The 20691-nt window shown below is 40.6% G+C and overlaps 2 protein-coding genes across 5 annotated transcripts in view; one reads left to right on the forward strand and one right to left on the reverse strand.

Moving 5' to 3' along the window:
- The window catches only part of MCF2L2 (MCF.2 cell line derived transforming sequence-like 2), a 255131-nt gene that overhangs the window by 20093 nt on the left and 214347 nt on the right, over positions 1-20691 (forward strand). The window contains 1 exon segment of the mRNA XM_082393922.1: positions 15026-15109. Within this exon segment, the coding sequence (XP_082250048.1) occupies positions 15026-15109 (84 nt within the window).
- The window catches only part of LOC309629684 (zinc finger MYM-type protein 5), a 37372-nt gene continuing 20580 nt past the window's right edge, over positions 3900-20691 (reverse strand). For 2 of the 4 annotated variants that reach the window (XM_082394037.1, XM_082394036.1), the window contains one exon: positions 3900-20185. The gene's annotated coding sequence lies outside the window, so the exon portion shown is untranslated. The remainder of the gene's footprint in view (positions 20186-20691) is intronic. The other 2 variants (XM_082394039.1, XM_082394038.1) reach the window with 2 other exon arrangements.

Genomic DNA, 20691 nt, shown 5'->3' on the forward strand with positions numbered 1-20691 from the left:
AGCTTGTATACAGAACTTCTTGGATAAGTTACTTATTGTATACTTACTTATTGGATAGTTTGCATTGTGCCCTTTCTTTAAATCTTGGAGCAGAACATCAATAAGCAAAAACATTAAGCATGAAGAACCAAAATAAAATGGATTATGAAAAAGCAGCCTCTCTTTGAATATAGCACTCTGCATGGCACAGTTCTGAAAGGTGAACTCAAGTGGTAGTTAAGTGGGGTCTTGGTCAGATTACAATAGGCAAAGAACATCCTTCATTTAAAATCATGACATTGTACTTGCATTGTACTTGCATTGTACTTCTTTAGAAGTAGTTCAAGAGATACACTACATCCCATCTCAGGATCTGAAATGTGATTCCTCTGAAAAAGAAAAAACATTCTGATTCTCATGAACTTTAGGATTTCCCTCTCTATCTGACTTCCTCATTCCCCAGTTTCCCAATGAGGAGATCTGGTAATCTTTTGGGCCTGTAATCCTGTGAACACTCATTAATCCAAAGGATAAACTCTCAGCAATGACATGCCCTTGAGTGAACTTCAGAGAGATTAGCCAGGAGAAAGGATTAAACATATTTATGTAGGTGCAGTGCTGAGAGAGGAACGAGGAGAGAGCAGTGGCACCATTCCCGGAATCCAATGGCCTCCTGGTGTACGAGGTGTGGGCAGCAAGACCCTAGATACTTACCTTGCACCTCCGTGCGGATCACAGAGGCAGAGATGAGGGCTTACCACCATTTCCTAGGAAGTTGCATCAGGCTAGAATATATGGCAAAAAAAGGTACTGTGAGAGCAATGATGCCTTTCTCTTATGTATGTTTTGTTATTCATCCTCATTCTCAGAGGAATAATGGTTTAACTAACCAATTTTACATTAAAAAAATTACTTTGCAATACTGTCTCAAGTTTGCTAAGGAGTTTAAAAAGGACTTTTTAAATTTAAAGCATTAATCAGCTATTAACATTATTGTAGGTAGTCATTTATTGAAAATTCATATTAAAAAGAGATAACCAAATATTTTGAAAAAATCGGGTTATAGGATGGAATGTGTAAGTATGAACCCATTTTAAAAGCATGTATGTCTATACATACATATATACATACTGACTATTATACACCCGTAAGATAACTATTTAATTTGGGGTGAAGGAATGGTAAGGAGTTTTACTTTTCTTATTTTTATTTAGTTGTATTTCTTATTTTTTAAAAATAACCAATATAATTGCTTTTGTAAAATGAAAATGAGAATCCAGATTATAAAATTCATATTCCTGAAGAAAAATGTTAAGTCTGAAGAAGAGCATTAAATCTGAAATGCTGAGACTTCATGTTAGACACATCAGCTGATAACAGACTGGTGGTTTAGGAATAAAAAAGAAAACCGCTTCCCTTCAGTGGGCTGGGTGAGAAGGAACAACATTTCTAAGTATGCCTTACATGTATTTGGAACACAATAAGACAGATGGTCTAAGAGCTGAAGCAGCTACTTGTTTCTAAGACTGCTGCTTTCATGCATGGGCTTATTGATATATTCCTCCCCATCCCCCAACCCCCGGCCTTTTTTTTTCCTTGAAAATGTTTATAATACATTTATTCCCCTTAGATCACAGACTAGGAAAGGTGATTAAAGCAAATGTCTTTGTCTCTCTCATTACTCTTTATCTATACTTAGAACCTATTTCTTCAAGGGAGGGGAATTATTGAATGGAGAAGTATGCTTTTAAAACAAATTCTTCATTGTTCCAGTATACTTTCTGGTTGAGACACGATTCATGCAAGGGCTACTATATATTTGCTACTTAAGAAAGAAGAGCTTGTTAATCAGATTTTGCTTCCCATTCTTAAAACACGTAGGTGCTCACCTGAGCATGCACACAAATCCTTACAAAGTTTGAATTCAGGTGTAAGTGATTGCCCTAATTTTACTAAAGTTAAATCATAAGAGGTTTACAGTCTTGTTGATCGTGAGGAGAGGAAGTAATAGGAAAGATGAATATGAAGATTTCTGAATCCTAAACTTATAGCATTACATATACTATTGTTGCTTTTCTTATTTTCCCACTATAAAAGGTTGTGAAATGTTTGCCTACATACTTTGGCTGTCAGTCATTTTATTCTGTGACTCGATACAACAACAAAAGTTTGAGTCTCTTAATGCAAGTTTTATGAGTATCTAAATGGCCTTTCTGACATTACTGCAATCTTACATTCATGGAATGCTATCAGTCGACTTCTTGGTAAAATACTTATTTCTTGGGGCTAAGGGAATGAAACTCAAGAGATGGCACACTGATTAAAGTATATGCTAATCAAGATTCATGTATTATTTAATTGTTAGGGGTTCAGGGAGAGTCAGAAGTTGAGGGTTTGTTTTTTTCACTGGCTATCTCCCCCATTTTTTCTTTTTAAAAGAAGAATAAAATGTACTTAAAATATTAGAAAATGAATGCATGCCTGTAAGTTAGGGTAACACCAACTGCTGTAACAACCCCTAAATTTCACTGGATTAATACACTCCAATACAATGTCCCTGGTCGGGTGGCCGTTTTCCCTCAGAGTGTTTCAGGGACCCTGCCTACTTCTATCTTGTGGGTCTGTCATCCTGTGGCTCAGAGTTGTCACCCTGCAGCCTGCAGGAGGGAAAAGACACAGTGGTGAAGACACACCTATTTCTGAAATACCCCAACTCATCATTTTTGCTCATCTCCCTTTGGCATTCACTAGCTACATGGCGGTAACTGGAGGTAGGGCAGGTGAGTGGGAGATGGAGTTTCTGGCCAGGCAGCCACCTTCCAATGATAGTGCTACTGTATGCAAGAGGAACTGTGAATTTTGAGTGGGCAGCTAGCCATCTCTGCCTCAATATCTCATCGCAAATACATTCAAATATATAAGTCCCTTCATACGTGTATATATATATATATATATATATATATAAACTTAACGTAAATGGTAACATTCTGCTCTGTATCTTGCTTTATTTTTTTTAAACTTAATACATTTTGAACTTTTTTCTGGTCAGTACATATAGATCTGTCTGACTATATTTAATGGCTCCCTAGTATTCTGTTGTATGGCTATTTCATCTTTTATTTAACCAATCCCCTATTAATGGACATTTGCCCTAGAGGAACAATACTGTAATAAACATCTTAGTACTCACTTATCTTGCCCTTGTGTTACTGTTTCCTTAGGTTAAATTCCTAGACATGGAATTTCTTGGCCAGAAGACTGCATATTTAACATTTTGACAGATATTTCCAAATTGATCAACGTTTTTTAAAAAGTACCTATTTATACTTTTACCTGTAGAGAATTTGCCTACAGTCTTACCAACGCTGTGTTATTTATCTTTAAAAAAATTGCCAGTCTATCAGGCAGAAAAGCACTCATTCTGTTTTAATTTACATTAATTTATTAGTGAGGTTAAACATTATATATATATATTCACTGGCTGTATTTCTTCTGTGAATTGTCTGTTCTCAGTCTGTGGCTGACGTATGTTTCCTATGGTCGCTGTAACAAATCACCACAGACTTGACGGCTTAAAAAAACAGAGATTTATTTTCTCATAGTTCTAGAGGCCAGAAATCCAAAACTAAGGTACCTGCCCCCCTCCTCTAGAGGCTCTAGGGGAAATTCAGTTTCTGGTCTCTTCCAGCCTCTGATGGCTCCAGGTGTTTCTTGGTTTGTGGCTGCATCCTTCCAACCTCTGCCTCCATCTTCATAAGGTCTCCTCAGTTTCCCTCTCTCTTATATGAGTGCATTCAGGGCTCACTGGGATAATTCAGAATAGGCTCTTCCTCTCAAGAGCCTTAATCACGTCTTCAAAGACCCGTTTTTCCAAATAAGGTCATGTTCACAGGTACTGGGGATTAGCACATGGCTGTATCTTTTTCTTTTTTTTTTTTTTTTTTTTGAAGGCAGGGGGACCATCCAGCCCACTATACTTACTTATTTCTTGTTAATTTTATTAATTTGTAAGAGCTCTCTATATTCTAGGGAGATAAGCCTTTTATCAGCCACATGTGCTGCTGTAAATTTTCCAGTTGGTTACATTTCTTTTGAGTTTGTTAAAGGTGTGTTTACCTTGCCAAAGTAGTTTTCAAATTAGTAAATCTATCACTCTTATTGGGATTTGTCATACTTTGAAAGGCTGTTCCAATTCCAGGATTATAAAAATGTTCTCCCATATTTTCTTTTAGTAATTCTGTCGTTTCATTATTTAATGTGGCTGGAGTTTATTTTGATGCAAGAAGTGAAATTTGGATACAACTTAACATTGTTGACAATAATAAAATACCTGTACATGCACCTACTATATACTGGGAATTTTTCTTAAGTTTTCTAACATTAACTCAGTTCTTACAACAACCATACTAGGTGGATGTATTATAATTTCCCTCATTTTCAAATCAGGAAAACTGAGGCACAGGGAAGTTCATTGACTTGCTTGAGATTATTCTGCTGTAAGTGGCAGAGCCAGGGTTTGAACTCAGGCATTGTGACACCAGAGGTCATGCTCTTAATCACTATACTTGATGTCCCGTTATGGCCAAGTTCTATTTGTCACTCAGCACTATTTGCTGAGTACAGGTATCCCCTGCTTTTCCAAAGTTTGCTTTGGCCATTTTGCTTTTATGAAAGACCTACGTTAGTACCTGTTTTTGCTAACCAAAAGAACTCCAAAGAGGATTTTCACTTTTAGGAGAAAAGCAAAAAGTGTTCAACATTTGTTTAGTAGTGAGCCATTATAGAGGCAGTGCACACGCAGAGTGGTACCACCAAGCTCCTTCCCCTGGAACTAGACTCAGCATCTCTGCATCAAGCTGCTATAGCTTTGAACTGTGTCAGTGAGCATCTATGCTTTATCTCGACTTATTTCGTGCATCTATTAGCAAGACGTGTACTGAGGTAATTGCCTCTTTGCTTTACGCCCTTTTGGCTTACAAAAGATTTCTAGGAATACTCTACTATCAGATAGTGAGGGAATCTGTAATCTCCCTCTGGCCCCATGGGAAATGCCACTTTTATCATATACTACATCCCTATTTATATTTCAGTCTAATTCTAATCTCCCTTCTGCTCCTGAGTTCTTCCAAGCTCATAACAAGTTCTATCAAACTTAGTTCATAGTGAAAGAGAAAGAGGTCACATGACATCAGTGGGGAATTTATGAGCAGCATTTCAAAGCAAATCACCAGTGGGTGGCAGTAATGCAGGTGTTCGAGAAAAATCTATTGTGGTATCCTTGAGATCATGGGTCAAAGAACTGGATGATAAATTTAATTGGCTTCTGTTGGATCTATTATATACAAATTGCTCTCATACATTATTTTAATTAAATTAGATAATGTATGTAAAGCATTGTCAATGAAAAAATTAATAGTCAATCTAAGAAAGAAATGGAAATTTGTATTCATGCCAACCTAGGGCTTATAACCCAGGAGACAGTCTCTCAGAGAGCTCTGAGAACTGTTCTGAAGAGGTAAGGAGGGGGCAAGGCTAGTGTATATGTGATTTTGATCAAGGGGTACATGCAATCAAGCAGTCATCTTGGTAGAAGGTTACTTGTTTACGAGGAACAGATCTCTGAGTTAATGGTTTTCGTGCTTTTCTAAGGGAAGATGAAAGAACCAGATTCATAAAATTTTCTTCTGGAAATATTTAACTAGCTGAGGGCCAGTTCTGTCAGTTTTCCCAGAGCACAAAGTGCCTCATCCTGATCTTAGCCTTGAATTCCTTTCAGAGTGTATTGTTGGTCAGTGACAGTAGTGGCTAATGACTTGATTCTTGCAGAACTGGATGGTGGACAATATTCTTTATTTTACAGTCCCTTCCCTTTCAGTCTTAATTTCAACCAAAGTTTGGGAGGCATTTCGTGACCAATTTGTCCCACGACACTAAGAATGCTCATTCTTAGGTCAGGCGTGGATTTTTTGGATAGGCCACTCAATGCGCCATTACTGGACTAGGCCCTCCTAACAATAGTCAAAATCCTCTGGACCCGCCGTCTTACTAGTCTGTTATGGTTCCCTCTTATTGCTTCTTCCCATATCTAGAGTTACACTAGTATAATCATTGATCTTATAGAACTATATATTTGGTCAGTCATTTCAAGTCGCCTAGTCACACATTTGGTAATGCAAGAAACAATAATCTTATAAAATAGGCAGAATACAAGTAATATAGCTAGTAATATTAATACGGTCATTAATAAGTATTTAAGCTAAGAACTTCCATTAGGTGCAGCCCAGTATCTCCGCAGGTGGTCTGACTAGTCTGTTCTGCACCAATTGCTATCTTAAAGGGAAATGATATATTGGCATTTTACATAAAGTTCACCAAAGATGTCTGCACAGACAAGGTGAGTGGTGGGTCATCATGACCCTTTACGGGATTGAGAAAGGAATGTTATCTTCTAAGGAGTTATATGGCTGGCACCAGAAGAAGAAAAACTGATCTTTATGGTTGAGCAGGTATTTCTGCTATTGGGGAGGTCTGGTTAATGCGTAGTGCACACTAGAAGGGAGGGAGGAGGCCAAAGGGCAGAGAAAAATTTTATGTTTAAATTTTTCTTGTCTTGCCTTACAATATGATTTTTATTTCAGCAGCATGTAGCACAGTGCCCAGTAGGTAGAAAGTGCTCAATAAATGGTAGTATTAATCCTCACAACAGCCCTCTAGGAGGAGATATTATTAATTATTATCCACTCCCATTTCACAGAGGGAGAACCTGAAGGTGGAGGGGCTGCTTAGTGGCAGAGCTGGGATGCAAGTCCAGTTTCTTTCATTCGCTTCCATAGTACCTGAATGAATGAAAACACTGAGAGAGGAAGGCAGGAATGTTTAGCCAGAGCCTCCAGGGCTTTTTCTTAAGCAAAAATAAAATTGTGTATCCATCATATTGCTAAAATGTCTAAGATCCTACCACTTTGATTCCTTTGTTAAGATATTTTTTCCTCTAAGAGCTTTAGAAAGAAATGAAAGTGCAGAAACTTTTGGAAGAATGCCATGTCAAATGAGCATTAGTCATAACTAGTCTTCTCATCTCATCACATTAGACCATATTTTGTTGTTTTACCAAAGACACTGCTTCTGACTTGACTGAATCCCGGGCTGGGAGTGGTCCTAGAATGAGGAGAGGATAGGCATTAAGGCAGGGCTCCCCAACCTCTGGGCTGTAGACCGGGACCGGTCTGAGGCCTGTTAGGAACTGGGCCGCAGAGCAGGAGGTGAGCGGCAGGCAAGCAAGCGAACTTTATCTGCTGATCTCCATCGCTCGCCTTACCGCCTGAACCATCACTACCCACCCCCCACTCACCTCCACCCCCGCCGCCACAAAACCAGTCCCTGGTGCCAAAAAGGTTGGGGACCGCTGCATTAAGGGGCCCACACTGAGCACTGGGGTAGGGCTTGGGGGTGCTGGAAGGAGAGGTAAAACAAGTGCTAAAGGTGGGGTTGGCTTGCTTCCCAGGGTGCTGATCCTAAAATCAACACAGCAGGAAATGTAGGCCAAAAGTTTACACCATCTAGGCCTCAGTTTCAAATATACTTTGCATACATACAGATAATTATTTTCATTGAATGATAGGAGAAGCACTAGGGAACAACTTAAAAACTTTTTTTTTTTCCCCTGAGCTGCATTTTCGTAAGCAAAGGGAAAGGAACGAGAATGGCCTAAAGTCTTGGAACCTCAATATGTGCTTGCTTCTCCGTTGAATTAGCAGCATCAAGAGAGTTTGTTAGAAATGCAGAATCTCTGGCCCCACCCCAGGCCTGCTAAATCAGAATCTGCATTTTAAAGCACAGGTGATTTATATATCATTGTAATTTGAGAGCACTGCTCTGGAGCTGTATTGATTAAAATGCAGGTGGGGTCACTTTGAAACCTAGTGCTAAAATTTGAGAGCCTTAACAGAGGGAGGGATTAGGTATTTTCACAGTTTCTTAATTTCCTGCAGGGCTTTGATTGCTTTTTATTCAGTATGCCCCAGGCGGCAGAGCTGGTTTGCCTCTCCTGGAGTTAGGAAGGACTACAGGAGAATGTCATCTCCAGCTATTGTTGCTAAGGAAACCCTTTGCATAAAAACTTCCACCTTGGTGCAGTGCTTGTCTCATGCAAGGGCACACGTGAGATGTCAACAGAAATTAATAAGCTTAAACATTTTTTTTGTAATAAAAAAAGAAAAGGGATTTGGATAAGCATTCAAAACCAGAAATCCTTATGCCTAATAATATCTCATCACTTCTCAAAGCAATTTTAAACAGGCATTTGCAGAGCCTGGGGCAAGAGTACAAATAGAGGCCCATATGCGGCATTTAAATAAAAAGTACTATTCTTTTAACTCGACAAACATACCCCCATAAGAACAAGATTTAAAGTATATAAAGGTATGGTTTTTATATGACTAAAAATCAGAAAATAGCAAAGATGAATAAATTGAATTATCGCATGCATCTGAGTGTTGTGTTGATGGGCCACTGAAATTTGGATGAGTAATAAAAATATCCGTAACCCATAAGGCATTAGTTAACCGATAAAATTTGTTTTCTCATGTCAGCAAATGCACTATGTTGTTATAATTGAGATTTTCGCATAATTTGAGCTCCATTGAGAGCAGTGATCTAAAGTAAATGTGATCTAAGTAAAATGCAATTGTGTTCAAGGAGTTCAAATTTTGAATATATTTGCATCGTGAATTGGAAGAAAAAAAGTGAGACTGTTGATGCTCAGTAGTACTGGACATATTTCATTATATAAGAATCTACATGGGGAGGGTGGGAGGGAGGCTCAAGAGGGAGGGGGTATAGGTATACATATAGCTGATTCACTTTGTTGTGCAGCAGAAACTAACACAACATTGTAAAGCAATTATAATCCAATAAAGATGTAAAAAATAAATTTAAAAAAAAGAATCTACAGCATTCATGCCATGTGAGAGGAAGAATTTGACAAGTTAATTGATTTGCTTTTCTCTTACTTAAGCACTTCCGCTGCTCAAATCCTCCCAGCACTCTGAAGCAGTGTCTGTCCCTGATATCAGCAGTGGCACAGCCCACAAGCCATCATAGCATTTGGATGCAGTTCGCCTTTTCTTTTGAGGATATAGACCAAGAGATGTGGAGAAGTCTTTCCCTGGAGCCCCAATGGTGTTAAGAGAGTAGCTGTTCAGGGTACTGTGTGTTCTGCCAGCCCTGAGTTCTGGGTCATGAGGACAGAGGCACCCATGTGGTCTTTAACACATATGTTTATGGGAGGGAGGGTTACAGGGCCTGGGCATGGGTCACAAGGAAACTTCCTGGGGTGATGGAAATGTTTCATATCTTGATCTGTTTAGTGGTTACATTAGTGTATGTGTTTGTCAAAATTCATCAAACTGTACATTTAATATTTGTGCATTGTACTGCATGTAAATTATACTTCAATAAAGTCCTATTAGCATAAAAAATAAACACTACCAGAGCATACTTTTCTCTATGTAAACTAAAGGGAGTAACCAAATAGGATTCCATCACTCTAAAACAACTGTTTCTTGTGTTCCTTTCTCATATGCCTGTACCCATGTGCACACACACACCACATGCTTTCCTCTTTCTTTTTGAACCTGGCTTCAATCTCACCATACATGCGATTTTTATGTTCTTGAAATTACATCTTAAATCTTTTTCTATGACATGGTATCCATAATTATATCATGATTGCTTCCATTTTTTCTTATAAATTTACTTTTTTTTTTTTAGTAGAAGGGATTCTTAAATTTATTATTATTTTTTTAAAATTTATTTTTATGGCTGTGTTGGGTCTTAGTTTCTGTGCGAGGGCTTTCTCTAGTTGTGGCAAGTGGGGGCCACTCTTCATCGCGGTGCACGGGCCTCTCACTATCGCGGCCTCTCTTGTTGCGGAGCACAGGCTCCAGACACGCAGGCTCAGTAGTTGTGGTTCACGGGCCTAGTTGCTCCACGGCATGTGGGATCCTCCCAGACCACGGCTCGAACCTGTGTCCCCTGCATTGGCAGGCAGATTCTCAACCACTGCGCCACCAGGGAAGCCCCTAAATTTACTCTTATAAATAATATTCCAGTCTACATTTTTATGTGTAAAGTTTTTATTTTGTTATTTTCTCAGGATACATTTCCAGATATAGGATGAATGGGTAAAAGGTTATGAAGATTTTGATGACTATGTATTGAAGCTCTGTATTGTAATGGTTACCATGTTGGGCTTTGGAGTTTAGAATGAGCTGGGTTCAAATTCTGGTTCTGCTTGACCTTGGACCAGCTATTGCAAATCTAGTTCCATATTGCTGTTAGAGTTGTTTTGAGGATTAAATAAGACGATGTATAAAGGGGGAGTTAGTATGTAATCTACACAATAATCACTGGGTAAAATATTGTGAAACTACTTTCTGAAAGGACACTACCAGCTTCACTCCCCAAGGCTATGCAGAAGTACTAGTTTTCCAACAGAACCCCAGCGTTGTGTGTTATTTTATGGATGAAATGAGAAATTCTATTGCTGTTTTAATTACATTATTTGACTACCAGGAAGTTGGACTTTTTTTTTTTTAAAGACAAGATTATGTATTTGTTTATATTTATTTTTGGCTGCATTGTGTGTTCATTGCTGCACGCGGGCTTTCTCTAGTTGCGGTGAGCGGGGGCTACTCTTTGCTGCGGTGCGCGGACTTCTCATCGCGGTGGCTTCTCTTGTTGCGGAGCGCAGGCTCTAGGCACGCGGGCTTCAGTAGTTGTGGCTCGTGGGCTCTAGAGCACAGGCTCGGCAGTTGTGGCGCACAGGCCTAGCTGCTCCGCGGCATGTGGGATCCTCCCGGACCAGGGATCGAACCCATGTCCCCCTGCACTGGCAGGCAGACTCCTATCCACTGCACCACCAGGGAAGCCCAGTTGGACATTTTTTAGTGTTCTTGGTTTTTAAAATCTTCTAAATTTCTCCTTAAAAAATTATTCCATCTGCTTTTCAAGTGCCTCTTGCTCAATGTTAATTTATGGACAAACTTCAATACTAAGTCTTCTGGTTCAGGTTAAGCATCGCTGTAGCATAGGACGCAGTAGAAGAAGGAAAATGGGTTTGTGTTCTTTCTAACCTGGCCAATAAGAAAGAGAAGTGAAACACAGCATGACCCCAGGGTGCCTTTTTGAACCACCCCAGCAACTGATTCCTCAGAGCCTCTGGTCCACACGTGTTTTCTCAGCAGTCACATCTGTTCTAGTTGTGGGAGTGGGAGGGCAGGGTGGGCTGGAGGAGGTTCATTTTAGTGCTAGGGTGCGTTCCTTTACATTGTCTGACTAATTAAACAAGTTATCTGTAAAGTGTCTTCTGAGGGCTGGCTCACAGCTGGTGCTCTCATTAGTGTCACGAACAGTGGCTGAGTGGAGATCCTGGTCCCATTCCTAGTTCAGCTAACAACCGACCCTTCCATCCTTTCTGCCCACCAGATTCCCTGGGCAAAGTATTCAATAGTAATGCAGCAGGATCTGTCAGACTTGGGTCTGCCTTCCTCTTGGGTCAGATCATAATTTTACCCCTTAACTTATTAATTAAGTAGTTTGTTTGTTTATTTATTTATTTATTTATTTAGTTAGTTAGTTAGTAAGTATTTTGGTTCCTTTTCCCTCAGACCATACTTGAGTCTTTTAAATCCCAGTGTGACTGAAATTTCAGAACAGCAAGAGCAGAGGCTAAGGGTTTCACTGCCCTTTATTCCTTACTAGTTGCAACAGTTAGACTGCATCAGCTTTTATCAGCCTGTTTCCTGCCCTCTGCCCTGAGGAGGAGGATGCAATTAGTAGGAAGGATCCTGCCCCAGAGCCCGCATTTCTCTCAGATGGGGGTGTGGGGTTTGGGGGGTGGACAACACAGAGGTGTTTCTTGCTGCCTACGACTGAATTCCAATGGGATGTGCTGGGCTGTACTCCATCACCTAGGAGACCTCTGTGGATACTTCCTGCAGTTTTAGAACTGTGGGTCCAGGGTAACATATAATCACAGAGATAGAAAAGGGACAAGTTTTTCCCAGATCTATTTGTAACTTTGCCTAGGATAGAAATTGTGTTGAAATTCAAATACTACTTCGCTTTGCCTTGTGTGGGTTACAAAGAGACAAGTTTCTCCCTAATCTACACGCATCAAAAATAGGAAGCAGGAAGCCTCCACACAGGACCGAGGGACCTGCAGGGTGCAGCAGGTACCACCACCTCAGTGGGTCATCACTGGCCATGCCCAACTGTTCCTGGAGAAGGAAAAGCCCTTTTACATGTGTGGGTGCTGAGGCTCAGCGTGTTCTTGCTGTGGTTGCCCAGCTAGAAATTGGCAGAAACAGCTCTTGGCATGTAGGGCTGAGGCAGCTTCCTTCCCACTGCAGGGGGAGGTGTTCCTTTAGACTGGAGAGCTCCTACACTCCCCTCCCTACCCCATCTCAACAGGAGTGGGTAGCAGGGCCTGCCAGCAGCAAGGGCTGGTCTGTGTGTTTCCTCTGGTACAGAGCATAACTGAGGCTGAACTGCGCATGGCCCACAGGTGTCAGGCATCACTAAAAGCTGGGTGTGTCTGAGGTCATCTCCATGCACTGGGTCAGTGCTGAGTCTGAGAAACCCTCATGCTCTGTTGCAGCCGGCCGGGTTGGGTCATGAGGTTCCTTCACTGGGAAGTCTTCAAGGATAACCATGTCACTCCCTGGCTGGGGGCCAGGCTGTCTCAGCAAAATCTGGGCCAAAGGCAAACCAGCTCATTTCTAGTCTTAGAAAAACGAATCGTAGCTTTTAGTCCTGTTCTTTTGGTAACCACAGGAGGCAGGTGAAAATGTCTCTGTTGGAAGGCTGGACAATCCTCCACAGATTCCCGAGAGACTCTAGTCAACGTCTCGGGTGGTGGAAGCCAATGCTCCTCAAGGCCAGGGGTCTAGAAACTCCATCACGTTTGCCCTCTTAGAGTCAAGTGATCCAGGACTGACCCAGGCTCCACACTTAAATTATTGTGTGACCACAGGCAAGGTCACAATCTCTCCGTTTCTTCATTTAAAAAATAAGATGGGACCGTGGAGGGGGATGGTTAGCTTAACTCACTTCTGTTGTTTCTTTCAGATCTTACCTCTTTAATTTAAAATGTTTACTTTAAAGCACATCTCAGATATTGAGGTACAATAACAAAAAATTGCATCTTATGATATTGGTTTTTCTTTGGAGTCATTGTCCCTTAATAAACCAGCTGTATTTTGAGTATGGAAAAATAATAAACCAGCTGTATTTTTGAGTATGCCACTTTCCCAGACCACTGGGAGATTGTGTTCTGAAAAACTCTTCAGTTACGTAACTCCTGTTTCTGCTTAAACTTTCTATTTTCTTATCCATTTGTAATTTAAATTTTATTATGGAAAATTTGAAACATATGCGAAAGAACTTTATAATGAACTACCAAGGACCCATCAACTAGTTTCAACAATTATCTGCATTTTGTCAATCTGGTTTCATCTCCCCCAACCCCCGCCCGCCATTTCCTGCTCCCTGTATGTTTTTGGCAGAAGGGGATTCTGGAATATTTTTAAGCAGATCTCAGACTTCATATCTTTTTACTGTTAGAGGCTTTACTTTGTGTATCTAACAGAGAAGGCCCTTCTTTTTTCATAAAATATAACTACAGTGTCATTGTATACAGGCAGGTTGTAAGAGGCAACACCTGTAGCAGTGATTCAGGGGTCTTTGAATTTGTAGTGAATTCACAGTGGAAAGTCCTTTCCTCCAGCAAAAGTGGTAGAATTCACTGAAAAGCGTCTTGGGGTTTGAGCGGCACTTGCCCCCCCCCCCTCCCCGCTTAGGAGACTTTCAGAAAGCAAATATAGGCAAGGTCTTTCCAGAGTGATGAATGTAACTAGCGTTTACTTAGCACCTACTATGTACATCTCCATATGCATTGTCTCCTGCAACCTTTACACCAAAGCTAAGAAGTGGAAACCAAGGCTCTGGGAGGAGCTTCCCAAATATTACTTTCTGATTGATCAATATTAGAATATCACATTAACCTGGCTCCATGCCAAAACAATAGGTGATACCTGTTTCACATCAGCGTACAAGGCTATTTGGTTTGTGCCTTAATCCAACCTGATGTTTAACTGCTGTAGAAACAATAACTAGTTCATTTTTTGAGGTTCCTTGGCAAATCGTTAAATGAGGATAATAATACTGTAGGCAGAGAGAGCATGAAAATGCCTTCCCCTTCCCAGCCCAGGCTAAGAGATGCCACTCAGTCTTCTTCCCTTCTCTCTAGAACCCTTTCCCCAAATGGATAGAATGCAAATCTTAGTGCTTATAAATCACTCGTTGTGGTTAGAGGACATTTGTAGGTTTGTGCTTGAAAGGTTTGAATTTTTGCTTTGGGAACCTGTAACCTTTTATTCAGTAAGGAGCATCTTTATTTAGCAAAATGGAGTGTGCTTCGTTAAACATGTTTGGCAGTGGGAAGAGGCTCCTTGAAGTATTCTGGAAGGGGAAAAAAGGAATGGAGGTGACTAAGAGAAAGACAAAAAGGAAGAAAGTGAGGGAAGGAATAAAAACAAAAGAACCTTCATAAGTCCCAGATTGATTTTCTGACCCAGTTTGAGACGAACTCTGGTAACTTACATTGTTTGTGTTTAAAATGTCCTTCTGCAGACCCAAAGGAATGGGCAGATCCCTAAGTACTTCCCTTGGTAATGAGACCATCCCAGCAGGTTTACTGTGAAGCTACTGAAGCTTAAGCTTCAGGGCCTCTTCCTTGCACTGACCCCTCCCAGAACCTTGGGAGAGGCACTAGAAATGTCCCGTGCTCATGTGTATAAGTGTCAAACCACACAAAACCCAGATCCATCCCTGCTTCAGGAATTGAGTTCTCAAGAGAATAATGTGCCCATAACCATATCTTGGTAAGTTCCAGACTTCCCTAGTAGTGGAACTTCCCTTTCTTCCTTTAAATTCTCTTTATAATTTGCAAGGATTTAACCTAATTTGTGTTTCATTTGTGCAGATGAAATTATGCAGCAGGAAATCAGGCCCTTGTTGGCAGTGGATATAATTGAACAACTTCACAGACAATTTGCCATTCTTTCAGGTAAGTGGCAAATTCATTTGCATTTCTAGATTTTGTTGGGAGGTCTTGCTGGGAGGGCCCAGCCTCTTGAACTTGATTAACATTATGCTCAAGTCTCAGTCTTCCCTTAAGCCTCACCCAGGACTAGAATGAATTGAGGATTATTGAGCAGGAGGAGGGTGGCATCTCTTAGATGTTACTCCTTTTGCTGTTGGGTGAAATTTGATCTTTCCCAAGGGAATACATTTCTTTGAGGTTGTAAAGAACAGAGCAGAAAAGATTTTGAGGAAGGAAAAAGAAATAACTACTGACATTAGCTGTTACCATGATGTTCTTCCAATATTCTTGTTGGATGTTTTACCAAGATCCAAACTTAAGAGAGTCTTGGTTTTCAGGGCTCATGAACAGTGCTGAGGTTATTTGTTCTCTGACAGATTTGTCTTTTACTCTTAGCTCTTATGGATCTAATTTTAATACATTGATTTCTATTAAGCATTTGATTGGGAATAAAGAGAGGCTAATATGAATCAAAGGCTAGAAATTTTCTGAGCCTAGGCACAACCCTGAAAAGTTGCCATTACTAGAATACTATTATTTTTTATTCCCTTAGCCCAGGGTGACATGACTTTAATTACTGAAACTGGAGGTATAGACCAAACCCTAAATTATAGTTAGACCTTTCTTGGAAGCATGGGGTAGTGAGAGTAGATGTCCTCAGCACATATCACAGAGGAATAAGATGGCAAGTCACTCTCTCCTTTTACATCTGTTCTGAAAAAAAGCAACAAAGTCATCTTAGTTGTATCACAGAGAGAATGTGTAGTTGGTATGAATTTTACTCTACCTTATGGGATGTAAAAAAAGTCACATTTCTTTACTTTCTCTAAATCTTATTTAGTCTGCCGCAAACTCCTCATACTACTGAGTTTGAGAGAAATGCAATTTCCATTATTAGGATACCTCTCCCCATCTCAGAGTTATATCCTAGGTGGGGGCATCTTACACAATGCAGAACATTCTGGGGAATTCTCTGGTCTTTCCTTCGCATTGGTCATTGCTCAGATAGTCACTGAAAGCTCCGTAAATACGGGGTTCTCATTTAAAAAATTTCTGCCTGTATTGCTAATGCTTAGAACAGAGACAGGAACATAATACATGCTGAGGTTGAAATGATCCAAGTCCTCCTGCTTTGTCCTGTGAGGCTCCCCACATCCCCAGTCTAGGCACCACTGTCTTGACCCTGGTGGGAGTGCCTAGCCAGCCTCCTGCAGGTGAAGTGTCATAGCTTCCCACAGTGAGCCTAGGATAGTGCACAACAAAAGGCAGCATGGAAAACTGTCTCTGGGTTTCTGGCAACTGCTGCTATGGCCCTATGTCACAGAAGGCCCAAGGCCAGCATGCATTAAGGTCTGGAATGGATGATGGGGTGGGTGGGGTGGATTCCTATAGTCTTACACCAAAACTCTAATGCCTCAACTCAGAACATGATTCTGGCATATAAGATTGCCCAGTGACTCATCTGGGGGCGGAATCCATTGACTGATTGATACATTTAAATATCCAGAGTTATCTCTTTGAGTAACATTGAGGCATTTCTTTCTATGCTTATTTCTTAGAGGCAGTATAGTGAAAATCATAAACTGGTGCCAGGCAGCCCTATGTGTGGGTTTAGATTCTGCTATTGACTAGCTGTATCGTGTTGGGTAATTTACTTGTCTAAGCTTCACTTTCCTCACTTGTGTAATGAATGGGATCATCATAATTTTGAGGATTAAAGACATAATGTATGAAAAATGCTTAGTATTGCAACTGCCAACTGAATGTTTGCTCTTTTTTCCTGATATATTTTAATCCATAAAAATGTTTATTTTAGGGTTATATTACCAAAAATAATTTTCAGTATGACAGCATTTTTATAAGGGACCAAAACCATACAGTGAATATAGTGTATAATGCCACAATTAAGTCAGGAATAGAGACAATTGTCACTCTTTAATGCAGAACATAGAACTGAAAACTCACACTGGACCAAGAGGACACCTCTGCTTTAGGAAAGGCAGTTTGTGGCAAAGACAGTCCTTTCATTCCTGAGCTTCTTTTGTCAGCTTGTTGCCTCAAGTTTGACCTTCTTATGAGAGAGAAGCATGGATTAGCTGTGATAGCATTTGCAACACTACAGGTCAGGAATATTATCAGCAGCCATGGGGTTCTCCGAGTCAGCGCTTTTTTGCAATCAGCAGTCCTGCTTTTCATCTTTAACTGTCCCTCTTCACCTGGCAGAGGCAGCAAATGTCAGCAACAAGGCTATCGTGGGGGCCTGTGTAGTTGTAGTTGTAAAACAGAAATCTCTGCAATTAGGTCTTTTCCCATGGCTGTGGCAGTTCAGCTGTGGCATCTGCTCTGGGTCACAGCAGTTTTCCTTGTCCTGATTCAGACAAGCAGGGTGAAGATGTTCCAGCTTCAGACTTTTCTATAGATTCCACTGAGATCTGGAGAGAGCCAGAGGCCCCATCAACCAGGCATGGCGGGAAAGAGAGGATGGAACCTTTTTCTCAGTGAGGCCCCAGGTGCCTGGCCTGCTGTGTTTTGTGAGTGTGCTCCCCTGGCTGGTGGAAGAGCAGGGCTCATTGCATGATGCCTGACCCAGATTTGTGACCAGATGGTTTGAAGCCTCCGGATGGCGAGGCCAGTGAGCAGGGCCATCAGCAGGAATTGGATAGTGACCAGGGCTAGGGTATCTGGTGGCTCTGACCTTGGAAGACAACTTGCATGTTCCCAATGAACTTGGGATATTTCTAAGTTCATGGCTTAGCTAGGAAACAAGAGAATATAATCAGGTTAGTGTGATGAAAACACTCTAGGCTTTGGACTCAGACCATCTAGGTTCATATTTCAACACAATTAGTAGGTTGCTCTGAACAGGGTTTCTCATCTGTAAAGTGGGTTGTTTTAAGGATAGTGTTTAGCATAGTATCTGGCTACAAGAGAACTTAGCCTATAGGACACGTTTGTTTGTTTTTTAAAGTCTATAACAAGAGGTCTGGAGGTAGAAATTCTTGGTATTGATGAGTGGCTCAACAACATTTAGGCTGGCATCTTAGTGATTCTCTTGATGTTTCTCTTGTTTTTAAAGTCTTGACCCCAAGATGGTTACTACAGCTCCAGACATCAAGTCTGTGTCCAAAGCAGGAAGAAGGAAAAGGAGCAGTGATGGTTTCTTCTGTTCCTTTTGCCAAGAGAGCAGTAACTTTCCTAGAAGTTCTTGGTAGACTTCTGCTTATGTCTCATTCCAGAACTATGTGATGTAGCCATTCCTAGCAGCAAGGGAGTCTGAGAAGGCAAACATTTAGCTTTTTAACCACCACAGTAGAAGGTGGTCAGGGAAGAGGGAGGTTGGGAATAAATTAGCCATTTACCAGTGTCTGCCATAATGCCTTTCCTTTAAATATGAGGAATTATCCTTTTATTTTTCTTTTAATGGTTATTTTCCCTCTTGGAATTACTGCCTGAATTTCTCTCTCTTTCTGTCTCTCTCTCTGTCTCTGACTCTGTTTCTCTCAACACCTTTAATCCTTTTAGAAATAATTAATAATGAAGGCATGAAGTACTCTTAGGCTTGTGGAGTCCGACATCTGCCAGCAGTTGCACAACAGTGGAGCCCAGGTTTGGTAGAGGTGGAGTTCCTGGGGGCAAGTGGGAAGTTCTCACCTGAAACAATGGAGAATGTCAAACCAAGGAAGTGAGCAGAGTTAAAACTGGTATCTAAGTCAGAGATGACAGACTTGAGCTCACCTCCTCTCATGAAAACACCAAAATCACAGCTATCGACAACCATCAACAAAAAAGACTGGAACCTGCTAAGTCAGGGGTGGAGCTAGTAACTTGGCACCTGGGAAATGAGAACCACTGCTAGAAGGTCTAGAGCAGTGCTGTGTAATAGAAATATAATGTGACCCACATGTGTACTTTAAAATTTTGTGGTAACCATATTAAAAAGGCAAAAAGGAACACAGGAAATTAATTTTATTTATTTATTTAATTTTTTTGAGCATTAAACATTTATTTAATGTTTTCAAAATTAATTATATTAGGAAAGAATAAGTAGGATAAAGAGGCAGATGTGGGATTATAGAATGCATCATTATATGCACATATAATGAAAAATTACTGGACATATATAACATATACCCAAGCACTAGCAGAAGTTATCTATAGCCAGTTTATATTGTTCCGTACTCATTTCCATATTTAGTTTTCCAAACAATAATAATTTGAATCCCTTTTAAAATAATAGCAGGAGGAAGCACTCTCTGAAGGCTTACACACTTCAATAATGTGGTTTTTAGGTTAGGCCGATGTCAGTTACAACAAATTCCCAGCCCCCTGACTCACGATTCTTTTATTTATTTATCTTTTTTAGGAAATCAATTTTAATAATTTTATTTGACCCAGTATAGCTAAAATATTGTTCCAACATATGATCAGTATTCAAAATTATTAATGAGGTATTTTACTTTTTTGTACTAAGTCTTAGAAATCTGTTGATAGTTTGTATTTTCCACTTACAGCACACCTCAGTTTGGACTGGTCACATGTCAAGGGCTCAGCAGGCACATGTGTCTAGTGGCTATTGTATTGGGCACTGCAGGCTACAGAAATGATTCTTAATCATGTTGGACCAAAGGCCTCTTTTTTTTTTTTTTATAAATTTATTTATTTATTTTTGGCTGCGTTGGGTCTTCGTTGCCGTGTGCAGGCTTTCTCTAGCTGCGGCGAGCGGGGGCTACTCTTCGTTGCAGTGCGCAGGCTTCTCATTGCGGTAGCTTCTTTTGTTGCAGAGCATGGGCTCTAGGCGCGCGGGCTTCAGTAGTTGTGGCACGTGGGCTTCAGTAGTTGTGGCTCGTGGGCTCTAGAGCACAGGCTCAGTAGTTGTTGCGCACGGGCTTAGTTGCTCTGTGGCATGTGGTATCTTCCTGGACCAGGGCTTGAACCTGTGTCCCCTGCATTGGCAGGCGGATTCTTAACCACTGCACCACCAGGGAAGTCCCAAATGCCTCTTTTTTTTATAACAAATAATTTGTATTGCCCCTCACCATCCTGAAATGAAATGTATAGATACTGTAGTAATCTGCATTAGTTAGGGTGGGATAAAGAGCTATAACAAATAGACTCCAAAGTGTATGTATAGTGGCTCAAACGAACACAGTAGGAATTTAGTTCTTACTCTTGAAACAGTCCAGCATATATGTTCAGCATGTATATATGGTCAGCAGACAACTTTTCTTCACGTTCATGAATGAAGCTCCTTTCACTTTGTGACTCTTACTGATATTATCCATTTTGTGTCTTTCTTATTATCTACATCCAGGAAGATAATACAGGGAAGATAAAGACAGGGAAAGACAGCATACCACTTCTTAAAAGCCTCGGCTCAGTAAGAGTACGCACCACATTCCATTGACTTGAACCCAGCTCTGTCATGTGGATACACTTAACTGCAAAGGAAGCTGGGAAATGTAGTTTAGCTGTGTGCCCAGAGGGTGAACAGCCACCCCCTACTTATTTATGCATATACTTAAAAAAATTAAAAAATTAAATGTAAA

The sequence above is a fragment of the Balaenoptera borealis genome (assembly GCF_965194805.1).
Source record: "Balaenoptera borealis genome assembly, chromosome: 5".
NCBI lineage: Eukaryota > Metazoa > Chordata > Mammalia > Artiodactyla > Balaenopteridae > Balaenoptera > Balaenoptera borealis.